This window comes from Orcinus orca, chromosome 11 (genome assembly GCF_937001465.1).
Source record: "Orcinus orca chromosome 11, mOrcOrc1.1, whole genome shotgun sequence".
NCBI classification, from domain to species: Eukaryota; Metazoa; Chordata; class Mammalia; order Artiodactyla; family Delphinidae; genus Orcinus; species Orcinus orca.
The window spans coordinates 98,239,292-98,251,324 of NC_064569.1; the positions used below are offsets into that span (position 1 = coordinate 98,239,292).

The window sequence follows — 12,033 nt, forward strand, 5'->3', positions numbered from 1 at the left end:
GCCCCTGCTGTGGCCTTTCCAACTGCCCTGTGGTCACCACTAAGATCTGAGCTGAGATCAGCCTGGTGCATTCCTGTCTCCAGGGCCTGCACAGTCGGACTGAAGAAAGGAAGACAGACAGGCTGACCCACGCCCCATTCTGGGAGATCCAGCTCAAGGGCACGGCCGCTGGGTGGCGTGTGTCCTCCTGAGGGTCGGCGCGGCCTCAGACCACGCGGGCCCGCTAGTCAGCACCAGGCTAACAGCTGAGCACTTGCTACAGGGTAGCTTTTGGCCTTTGAGTGTGGACACGTTGATCACGCCCATTTTACAGAGGACCACACTGAGGCTCGGGCTGAGGGATCCCCCTGGGGCCCCAGGGCGGGACTTCGACGCCGTGTGCTTGACTCACCCCTGCCGACCCTGGTGTCCCCAGACCGCAGTTCCCGGGCAGCAGAGAGCCCAGCCAGGGCACGGAGCCGAGCTTCCTGGCCCCTTGGTCGGCGTGTGGCTCTGGCGGGGCCTGGACTGTACGACATCCCCTTTCCGCCCCGCGGGCTGGAGAGCAGCCTGCGCTCCGCAGACGCCGCCTGGCCCGCGCCCAGAGCCGCCCCACGGCCGCCTGGGGAACTGAGCCGCCTTTCTTCTCGCCGGTGACAGCGGGGACCTCAAGGGACCTTTGTATGCAAGCAGAGCTCCTCGGGTGGTGGGCACCCACCGTCCTGGGTTCCATAGAGCCCGCTGTGGGCTGTGGGCCCCCGGTCGGACCAGGAGCTGGCTGCCAGCCAGGGTGCTCCAGTGCCGGCAGACGGGCTGCATGGAAAGGTGGACCCGCCCTCACCACGGTCACCCCCACCAGGCTCCCCTCCCAGAGCCCGGCACCCACACAGACCCGGGGGCTTTATGGGGGGGAGGGGTTGGGGGGCTCAGAGCCCAGGAAAAGGGAGCACAAGAGGCAAAGGCCCTTGACCGACCTCCTGGTTCCCACGGAAACCTTGAGGAGTCGGGCATGGGCGGTGCGCTCTGGGAGGCTGGCCAGCCCGTGGCCCTGGCCCCTCCACTCCTGGCGATGCCCACCACCACGGCCGTGTTTCTCCAGCCAACCGCTAGTCTGGCTTCCAGGTGGGGTCCCGCCAAGCAGCAGAGGCCTCGGCGACATGTCCCGGAGGCCTGCTTATTCTGACCCAGCAGCCTTTCATCCCAGCTCTCCGCTCCTTCCAGGCAGAGGGGCTGAGGGTTCAGCACTTGGCGTTTCCTGGGGGAGCGCAGAGCCGGCTGGGGGGCACCTCAGCTGTCCCCACCCCCAGGGTCTGTCCACCTTGTGACTGGCGCTGCTGCTTCCCCAGAGCTGGCAGAAAGGCCCACAGAGCTTGTCCAAATGCCTGCTTTCCACACGTGTACTTCCATGGTTCATGTGCCAAGGGTTTCAGTCCACCAGGCAAAACGGTCCTCCTGAATTAGCTTGGGTATCACCTCCTCCAGGAAGCTCTCCCTGCGTGACCCCCTCGTGCCTGGGACCATTGCTGCTGTTGGATGCGGTTTCCCTGGCTCCCCAGATCCCAGCCAAGGCAGCCTGGATGGTGGGGACGCAGGCCCTCGAGGCAGAGACCCGCACCTCTGAGGCCCAGGCACTTGATCTGCCCGGTGGGGGTCACTCCTCCCTCGCCAGGGTGGCTGTTCACTGTCCTGCTGTCCTGTCACGTGGTGGGACTGGAGTAGTTTTGGGCTCAGCTGGGTCCCCAGTGCCAGGCCTGGCACAGCATAGCTGCTGTGTGAATGTCTGTCAGGTGGAGAGAGGGACAGACGGATGGGTGGGCGGAAGGAGGGGGAGGGCGGATGAGACAAGGGTGTGAGTGGAGCGCCTGTCGGGCTGTGCCTGTAGGGCTTGTGTGCAGAGGAAACGGACCCCCCGGCACCTCTCTGCCCCAGGCCCTGCTTCATCTCCTTTCCTCCTGTCGGCTCTGAGGGGTTCGCCCTGCTACAGCCCCGTTTTATTAGTGGGGCAGCTGGGGCTCGGGGGTGAAGCTGGGCATCCGGGCCCGTCACCCTGGCAGGTGGGGGGGCCTTCCAGGGCCCGGCCCTCAGCTCCCGCGTCCTCCTGCTGCCAGGAGAGGTGACTCGCGACCTGGGAAGCCGGGAAGCGTCTGCCGGCGCCCCTTGGGGTAATGGTGATGGTCCCTGTGCCCACAGGACAGAAGCTGCTGGACTCGCTGGCAGAGACCTGGGATTTCTTCTTCAGCGACGTGCTGCCCACGCTGCAGGCCGTCTTCTACCCGGTGCAGGTGAGCGGCTCCTGGGCCACAGGGACAGCCGATCCCGGCCTGGGGGTGGGCACACCTCTGCCCTTGTTGCCACATGTGGGCCATCTGCGCCTGCGCTCGCCCCCGGACCTCCCAGAACCTGCTCCCCACCCCCAAGACGGGCATAAGGATAGCTCCATGCTCAGAACCTTGGGAAGCCCTTAGCAGCACACAGTAGGCCGTGCCCTGCCCGCAGTAGGGGCTCTGTGCGTGACAGCCACCCTTCCCTTGCCTGAGGGAGCCGCGTGGGGCCCTCTCTCCGCAGAACGAGGGTCATCTGGGGAGGAGGACGGGGTGGAAGGGGATCTGGGGGTCAGTGGTCCGTCCCTGTATCTGGCCCCAGAACTGGTGGGGGCAGGGGAGCAAGGGTCTCACGTGATAGCGGCGGCCCCCACGTCTGCAGGGCAAGGAGCCGTCGGTGCGCCAGCTGGCTCTGCTGCACTTCCGGAACATCATCACCCTCAGTGTGAAGCTGGAGGACGCGCTGGCCCGGGCCCGCGCCCGCGTGCCCCCCGCCGTCGTGCAGATGCTGTTGGTGCTGCAGGTGCGCGGGGCCCGTGGGGGCTGCGCTCAGCCCGGTGACGGGCACAGGCGGCATGTCCCAGGCTCCCCGGGGACAGAGCCTGAGATGTGGGTGTGGGGCCACGTGACTTCTCAACGGTGGGGGGGGGCGGGGGGGGGGAGGGACTCCCAGGAGAAACCTGGGAGGGAGAAGGAAGCAGCGGGGGCTGAGAAGGAGCTGGACGAAGGTGTGGGTTCGTTCACAAGAAGGCCGGCCCGGGAGCCCACAGGGAGCCCAGGAGTGTGGACAGAGTGTCCCTCGAGGGCAGCGGGGCCAGGCCTTTACTCCCCCATCGGTCAGTCACTGAGGTTGGGGGCCACCGCCTCCCGCTCCCCACAGCAGTTCCAGACATTTCCGAAGGACCTTTCTGCAAACTGCTGCGCCCCAAGCCCTGTGGCGGGCACGGCACCCTACAGTTTGCCAGCCTGTCTCACTGTCACAGCCCCAGGACAACCCCATGTTACAGGTGGGGAAGTAGAGTCCTCACTCGCCCGGAGCTGTGATGGCTGGGAGCCTGGCCTTCACTGAGGCTGACAGGCTCCCAACCCCGTTCATTGTCCTCAACCCACCCATGCACGTGGAAGTCCTTCTAAATTTATGTCTGTGAGGTTGGTCCTGGGGCCCAGGGCAGCTGGTTGAAGATTCCAGAGCAAAGAAGGGGCTGATGAATGTGGACGTTAGAAGGGTCGAGGGGCCACACTCGGTGGGAGCCGGTGGTCGTCCTGGCGGCCACGCAGGGCAGCGACTGGCGGGACATTGCATCCCTCGGCCTATTTCCTCGAAGGATAACGAGGAGAAATCGACACAAAGTCCTCCGTGGTGCACTTCCCCTTGGGGGCGGGAAGTGATGAGGCTGGGATTTCAAGCCAAGGAATAAGGTCTCATCTTGATCCCATGAACAGCACCTGGGTGGCGGCCAGGCCGGGGTGGTGCTGCCCCCTGGTGGTCGCTGTGCCTCATGCAGCTTCTGGGCTTGGCCCCATTTTCCCCCAGTGTCCTTCTACCCCTCCTGGGTGCGACCCCTACCCCCAACCACAACCCTTTGCTCTCGCCTTGGCCTCCACTTTGAATGGCCTTGTCCCAGCCCTGCGGTGAACTTGTCCCCACTGTTTTCAAGTCCCAGATGGATCTGAGGTCACAGCTACTGGTCAGCATATCTTTTGAGGGCCTACTATGTGCCCCATGCTTCACGTGCAGAATCAAAGCTCCTTCTCACCGGGGTCCCAGAAGCTGAGTACCGGCCCTGCATCTGAGCGTGGTACACAAATAACGCAGCCCCGGGGCCCGCATTTCCTCACCGGGCAATGGGGAGCAGAGACCAGACACCAGAAACAAATGCTGGGAATGAAGGGACACAAAGTTTGTGAAACGCCCAGCACAGCTCAGCAGTAACGCCATCCTCATCCACGGCACTGTTGCTGGGGGCGGGGGCGGCTCCTCCAGGTTCATCTGGATGACTTCCGGGGCACCCCCTCCTTGTCCAAACACAGCTGGATCCGTGGGTCTGTAGTGATGTCCCCGCTTTCGTTTCTCACGTTAGTCGTTTGGGTCTTCTCTCTCTTGTCCGCAGCTGGTTTGGCTAGCGGCTTGTGGGTTTTATTGATCTTTTCAAAGCTTTTGGTCTTGTTGATTTTCTCCATCCATTTTTCTGTTTTCAATTCCGTTGATTTCTGCTGATTCTTATTTTTTTTCTTCTGCTTACTTTGGACTTAATTTGCTCTTCTTTGTCTAGTTTCCTAAGGTGGAAGTTTACAAGACTGCTTGTAGACTTTTTATATTCTAATGTATCCATTCAGTGCTATAAATTTCCCTCTAAGCACTGCTTTGACGCATCCTGATAATTTGGACGTTGGCGTTTTCATTTTCATTTAATTCAAAATATTTAAAAATTCTTCTTTGACCCCTGTGTCATTTAGAAGGGAGTTGTTTAATCTCCATGTGTTTGGGGGTTTTCAGTTATCATTGTGTTACGGATTCCTGGTTTAATTTCTTGGTGGTCTGAGGGCAGACATTGTACAATTTCTGTTCTTTTAAATGTGTCGAGGTGTGTTTTGTGGCCCAGAATGTGGTCTGTCTTGGAGGATGTCCCACGTGAGCTTGAGAAGAGTATAGATTCTGCTATTGGACAAGTTGTCTATAGATGTCAGTTATATCCAGTTGATTGATGGTGGTGTTGGGTTCATCTGTGTCCTTCCTGATTTCCTGCCTGCTGGATCTGTTTCTGAGAGGGGTGTTGAAGCCTCCAGCTAGGAGGATGGATTTCTCTGTCCTCGCAGCCCCGTCACTTTTTGCCTCCGTAGTTTCCTGCTCTGTGTTAGGTCCGTACACATTAGGGATTGTTATGTCACCTCGGAGAAGTGACCTCTTTACCATTAGGTAATGACCTTCCTTATCTCTGATAGATTGCTTTGGTCTGAAGTCTGTCCTGTCTGAAATTGACATGGCTACTCGAGCTGTGATCTGTGTTATCGTGATCTGTGATCCGTGTTCCCACATACAGTCCTGCACTCCCTTACTTCTCGTCTGTGTGTGTCTTTAATAGTTTAAGTGGGTTTCTTGTAGGCAGCACAGAGTTGGGTTCTCGCTGTCTTGAATCGTCGTTCAACGTTAACCTGGGTGTATCTTGCTTCTTAACTGCTGGCAGCCCCTTGGGGATGATTCATTCGTTCAGAGACATCATTCGTTCAGCAAGCACTCGCTAAAAACCTGCTGTGTGCCCGGCCCTCTGCCGGGGGCGCTGGGGACCCAGAGCTTGCCCCCTGGTCAGCTCACAGCTGAGTGGGCAAGGCCACGGCTGTCCCGTGGGCAGCCTCAATTTCCAGGCTTTGACTCCAGTGAAATGGGAGGGGTGGAAAACCCTTCAAAGCTATGAACGAGGGGAGGTGTTGGGAGGCGCTGGACGGTGCCTGGCCGGGGAAGCAGTGTGGGAGGGGGAGGGGCGGCTCTATCAGATGGACGGGCCTTGACCACTCAGCTTGGATACAGACCTGGACCTGGGCCTGGCCCAGGGGGCAGCCTGTCCTGCCTACAGTGCTCCTTGGGGCGAGGGAGTGAGGGTGCGGGTCCAGGTGAATGAGCTTGGCCCCCCAGGACTGCCCAGAGCCTCTGGGAAGCCAGCTCACGGAAGGGGACACACAACTGTCCTGAGGGGGAGGTGCAGGGTGCCCAGCCTAATCTGGCCACAGACCCCTTTCCCGCAGGCATCATGGTCTCCCAGCCACGCGGGCTCCTGTGTGCAGCGGGCAGCCACGAGGGTGTTAAAGCAGGAGGGTGGCTCAGAGGCCCCAACCCGAGAGACGGCTGGGAAGGGAGGGTGCGGGGCCACCGCCATGGGGGCCAGGACCCCGGGGGAGGGGGAGGGCGCCGTTCGTGGTGGCCTTTGAGCTAAGCACGGCTGGGCTAGGGAGGCAGGGAACAGGCCGACCAGCGGACCCCCGCACCCCTCCCTCTTGCAGGGGGTGCACGAATCCCGGGGAGTGACCAAGGACTACCTGCGCCTGGAGACGCTGATCCAGAAGGTGGTGTCGCCCTACCTGGGCACCTACGGCCTCTACTCCAGCGAGGGTGCCTTCACACACTCCTGCATCCTGGGTAGGCGTCGCCTGGGCGTGGGTGGGAGCAGGGTGACCCCTGGCCCCATCCACCTCTGCCCGGTCGGGGGCCCAGGCCTCCCAGGGGAGTCATGCAGAACCAGATGTGCAGCCACGGCAAACCTGACCTGGACACCGAGACCCCTGCCAGGCAAAGAGGGAGCCTGTGTCCTGTGGTCCAGGACAGCCTCTGGTTCATCCCACTCAGCCCTGCCACCTGGCGGTCAACTCTGGAACTGCAGGGTCCTGAGTGGGAGCCTGAGACCTGCCCCTATATCCGTCCTCTCCCACCCCCGGGGTCACCCCCCACACTCAGAATAAACCCCAGCCCTGACCTCATGTGCTGCCCCATCCGGGCACTTGCCACTGCCCGACCTGTGGCCTACCCAGAGGAGTTTCTAGTCCCACACACACACAGTAGGACTCCAGCTCTGAGGACAGGGGCTGTGTCTGCCTAAGAAAGTGCTGGCCCTTAGCAAGTGCTTGGGTTTGTTGACTTTCCGCAGGTGAGGAAACTGAGGCACGTGCATAGGTCACTGGCAAGGTGCATGTCTGAACCCAGGCGGTTGACTTGGGTCCCCATTCCAGGCTGAGAGGCCAGACGGAGGAGAGAAGGAGGTCACGTAGGGCTGGACCTAGTATCAGCTGGGGTGGAAACCCCAACTCCCCTCCAGGCTGCCCCAGCAGGATCTACACCGGTCAGGCTTTTCCCTGTAGCGGTCCCTTCCTGCAGAGCTGGGCGCAAAGTAGGTGCTTGCAGTGGGTGTTCCCTAGCATCTGGCCAGCCCCACCCTGGCCCCCTGCCTGATGCCCTGTCTGTCTGTCTGTATGCAGAGAAGCACTTCCTGCGCCGCTCCCGATCGGGGGACATCCTGGCCAAGAACCCGGTGGTGCGGTCCAAGAGCTACAACACGCCACTGCTGAACCCCGTGGCGGAGCACGAGGCCGAGGGTGCGGTGGCCGGTGGCACGGGCATCCGCAGGCACTCGGTCTCCGAGATGACATCCTGCCCCGAGCCCCAGGGCTTTGCTGACACACCCGGCCAGGACCCTGCTGGGACCTTCAGACCCTCCCCAGCGCCCCCGTCGGGGCCTTGCCCCAGCAGACTGTACCCCCCAGCGCAGCCCCCTGAGCCTGGCCCAGGCCCGGCCCGCAGCTCACCAGCCTCCTCCAGCCCCGAGAACCTGGTGGACCAGATCCTGGAGTCGGTCGACTCAGATTCGGAAGGGATCTTCATTGACTTTGGGCGGGGTGGCGGCTGTGGCACGTCTGAGTCTGAGGGGGCAGGGGGCCGGCAGAGTGTCGTGTGACCCAGGCCTTGTGTTTTTACTGACCCCGCGTGTACGCCTGTGCGGTGCGTGAGTGCGAGAGTTTTCTACTCTGTCCCGTCCAGTCCCCCGTCGGCCTCAGCCACTTTGGCATTCCTGAGTCTTTGTCAAAAAGACCGTCGCCGCCCGAGACCCCGAGACCCCGGCACCTTTGTTCTGGGGCGTCAGGGGCTCAGCAGGTGCAGGGCAGCCTCCTGTGCGTGGAGCAGACCTGGCCGCTCCCTGCACCCCAGCCTGCTCAGCCCTCCAGAGTCCACACCATGCAGACTGTGAACCCCTCAGCTCGGCCAGGCCCCCAGAGAGACCCCCAGGGTCAGTGGCAGAACTGCCTCCCCGCCCCCCATTCGCCTCGGGCCACAGCGTGACCTCCTGTGTGCACCTCTGTCCCAGACCCTCCACGCAGCCTGTCCTCGCTCGGCCTGGCGTGGCCGTGGGTGGGAAGCGGGTGGAATAAAACTTGTCTGCCCGGCTCTCGAGCTGTGTCTGCAATGCCAGGCCCTGAGGAAGTTCTTCCAGGGTCCTCACCCTCGGGCTGCACCCGGCCTCACTGGGGGCTCCCCTTCCCGCTCCCAGAGGGCTCAGGTTCCCAGGGCCGGCTCTGGCCCTCTGGAGGGGGCCTTCCGGGTAGGCGGGGAGACCCCCGACCCCGTTCCCAGGGCTCCCCTCTCGTGGAGTTAACCTTTGGTTGGAGGTGGGGTGTGGGTGCCCTACGAGCAGGTAACAGGACAGACCCAGGGCGCGTGAGCCGGTGATTGGGGGTTGCTGGGAGTCGGGTGGTCGGGGAAGGGAGGTGGGCGCCTGGTGAGAAGCCCACGGGGGTCTGCGGGGGGAGCCACCTGGGGGGACAAGCTCCTCCTGTCGAGTGGGAAAAGCGAGCCAGGAGCCCCTGCTCCAGCCCAGGGAGGGGTGCGCAGGGGATGGCAGGGTAGGAGCGAAGCTTCGTGGTCTGATCTGGGGACGTACTGACTGCACGGGGCCTCGGGGCTCCTCAGCAGGGGGAAGGGGCCCAGGGGCGTGGCCGGGAGAGCGGAAGTGAGCCAGCCTCGGAGGAGCCAGGGGTGGGGGATGGGGCCGGAAGCCCGTCCCCGGTCTGAGGACCAACGAGCATGTGGCCACTCAGCTCCGCTGATGGGGCTGAGATCCCTGAGCCGCCCTGCTTGGCTCCCAGCTCCCTTACGGAGCCCGGGATAGGCCTGGGACCGGCTGAGCCTGGGGTGGGGTGGGGAGTATTATGGGCAGGGTCCCCTCGAGACGGAAGGACCAGGCAAAGGGCAGAGGCTGTAGCAGGGGGCTGTCTGCCTGGGCTCTATCCGCCCCCCGCCCCACTGCCCCCGCACTGGGCCCTGTCCTGCCCTCACCTCCCGAGTGTCGGGGGCTCTATCGAGCACTGCCACCTCGGGCTGCTGGGCCTGCTCTGATACCTGGGGACTCTGCTGGCACACGGCCCCACGCCCAGGCATGACCTTTGTCTGCGGGGGGCCCTGAGCTTTTTGACCAATCCCTCCACCCCGGGCGGAAGGGGAGCCCCAGACACCGGCCAGCCGTACCTTCCCAGCAGTGGGGAGACAGAACCCGGGGAGGGGGTGGCTGCTGAGCCTGGGTCCCGCAGCAGCTCCAGACACCCAGGCGGGGCCTCCAGCTGGGGCTGCCCCCCTCCCCCCATAAAGGGGTATCCCATCAAGGCGGGCTTTGAGCGTGTCCATGTGTTGAACCCACTCTTGTTCGAAAAATGTTTGAGGTACTCTACATCGAAACATCTTGCTATAACTTGGTAAATTATACATGAAAAATCAGGACCAGGGAACACAGAAATTCGGGTAGAAAAGCAGCTACTGCTGGTCTCCCCAAATCAACAGAACCGTCACGCACAGCCGTATGGGCCTTGGTTTAAGATGCAACCCAGGTGTCCCAGCCGAGACCCAAACCTTGCAATGAAGGTCACATCACCGACCGTGTCTCACTTTGGCCACCAGGGAGCTCAGGCCAAGCCCCAAGCTAGCTGTGGCCAAGGCTGGCCTATGGCCCTGTGTCCGCCCCACCGGCCTACCCGCCTCCCACCCCCGAGTCCTCTCCCCACCTCCTGTTTCCCCACCCATTCACGGCACTTGTCACTCTGTAATTAAGGGTGGAAACAGGGACTGTGCGGTCGGAAGCTTATGTGGTGCGGTTTTCTTTCAGAGCAGAGTGGAAAGAGACGGTGGATAAATTACATCTGCCTTGGAGGGACCAGAGCCCGAGAGAGGCTCGGAGGTTTTAGCTCATGGGAGACCCCTCTGGAAGAAATGAATTTGTTATTAGCTTTTCTCCCCACTAGAAGGCAGCCCCATGTGGCCAGGAGGCCCCCCTGCCCTGTTCCCACTGAGCCCTCAGCCCCAGGTCAGTGCCCAGCACACGCTGGTTGCTCAGTTAATTGAAGGTTGATCCGGCCTCAGCATGAGCAGGGGAGCCTTCCTCAGAGGATGGTCCGTCTGCATCTCCAGGGCTGGGGTGCAAGAGACCAGCTCACTGTTTTTGTCTTTTTCTGGTTTATTTGTTGTAGGTCTTCCAGGGGACCCTGATGACCACGCTCGCCTTTGCCTCTCAGATGCAGAGTCTCAGGCCAGCCCACGCCTGCTGATGCTGGATCTGCATTTCAGCCAGATGCTGGGGGTCTGCGTGCTGTGAGCTGTGCTGGCTGTGCTCGGGGTCTGAGGCAGGTGTTCCGAAGGCATCTGGAATGGAAGGTCCCGCTAAATAATGAAAGTCGACAGCACTTCAGGCGAAATAGCCAAAAAGCAGATGGCAGAACATCCCTTGTAGTCAGAGTAGGACGTCTGTCCCGTCCGTCCAGCAACCTGCAGCAGGGGTGCTCGCTGTGGAGAGGATGTGCTCACGGTGAAGGGGGTACGAGGGGCCATGGAGAGCTGCACGTCCAGGAGATCTGGGGGAAGTGAAAAAGATGTTATTTAAAAAACACACTTGGGGACTCCCCATCAGCACTGAGCGGGGGCCATTCTCCACCTCGGGGGGGGTCTTGACCTGCCCTGTGTATGTCCTTCGGGCGTCCCGGGAAGCCCAGGGACACAGTCTTAGAATAGTGTTTTCACAATAAAATGCATAGGATGACGAGGAAACCAACTATGCTGACGTACAACCTTGAAGGTCTCTTTAAAATGTGTGACTGGTGGTGCCTTATTAACTCATCAGTAGACAGATCTCCTGCAGGTCACCTGCTGACCGGGGTCGGGGTGGCGATGAGTGGAACCAGCAACCGCTGGGTGTGACGTCAGCACAGTCCCCACCTCTGCTGGTGACAAGCCGATTTGTCGCAGAGAGGCTGACCGCCACTCCGAGGTCAGTTAGCCAGCACAAAGCCGTCGCTTTTGCCAAGTTCTTTCCCCAGGCAGCGGGGAGTCTGAGAGCTGCACTCCAGACCCTGCCGCCCACCTCCACACTCCCCTCCGCTGGGGCCTTGTAAGCCCTCCAGTGTCTGCTGGCCTCCTCTCCCCACCAGAGGAGCTGGACTCAGCCCTTCAGGGAGTAAAGGGCACACAGGATACAGGCTCCCTGCCCACCACCCTAGAGGCCCACAGTCTCAAGGGATAGCTGGTTCCAGGAACATTGCTGGTAGAGTCCGGAACTCCTGCCGGGTTGGGGGGGAGGGAGGAAGGGAAATTGGCTGTTGGGGGGTGTGTGTGTGTGTGTGTCCCCAGGACCTATATTCTTGGGAACACAGCCTTTGATGTGATGGGACAGCAATGAAAACTATGTATAGCTGCAGGAGGGGAGGGTGTCCACCAGTGGACGGTGGATAAGCAAAATGTGGTCCATCCATTCAACGAAATATGACTCAGCCTTAAAAAGGAAGGAAATTCTGACGTGCTACACGGGGATGAACCTTTCTAAGTGAAGCAAGCTAGTCACGAGGACGAGTATTGTAGGGTTCCACTTACATGCGGCACCTAGAGGAGTCAAGTTCACCAAGACAGAAAGTAGATGGTGGGGGCCGGGGCGGGGGGAGGGGATGTGGAGTCAGTGTTTATGGGGACAGAGTTTCAGTTTTCTTTTTTTAAAACATTTTTTGGCGGGGGGTGGGGGGGGCACACCACACGGCATGTGGGACCCTAGTTCCCTGACCAGGGATTGGACCGCATCCCCTGCATTGGAAGCGCGGAGCCTCAACCACTGGTCTGCCAGGGAAGTCCCGAGTTTCGGTTTTGCAACGTCAGTGCGCTTAACAACACTCACTGTAGACTTAGATGTGGTTACGACAGTAAATGTTATGTTACGTGTAT

At 61.1% G+C, this 12,033-nt stretch overlaps 1 protein-coding gene across 8 annotated transcripts in view; it reads left to right on the forward strand.

The window, feature by feature from the left end:
* Positions 1–10,825, forward strand: part of PRR5 (proline rich 5) — a 52,958-nt gene extending 42,133 nt beyond the window's left edge. For 6 of the 8 annotated variants that reach the window (XM_049694245.1, XM_033405223.2, XM_004279577.3 and 3 more), the window contains 4 exons: positions 2,170–2,261; positions 2,683–2,823; positions 6,297–6,432; positions 7,266–8,235. In XM_049694245.1, the coding sequence (XP_049550202.1) occupies positions 2,170–2,261; positions 2,683–2,823; positions 6,297–6,432; positions 7,266–7,741 (845 nt within the window). In that variant the 3' untranslated portion in view covers positions 7,742–8,235. Of the gene's footprint in view, positions 1–2,169; positions 2,262–2,682; positions 2,824–6,296; positions 6,433–7,265; positions 8,236–9,937; positions 10,136–10,298 lie in introns of those variants that run through there. The other 2 variants (XM_033405226.2, XM_033405224.2) reach the window with 2 other exon arrangements.
* The last annotated feature ends 1,208 nt before the right edge of the window (positions 10,826–12,033 follow it).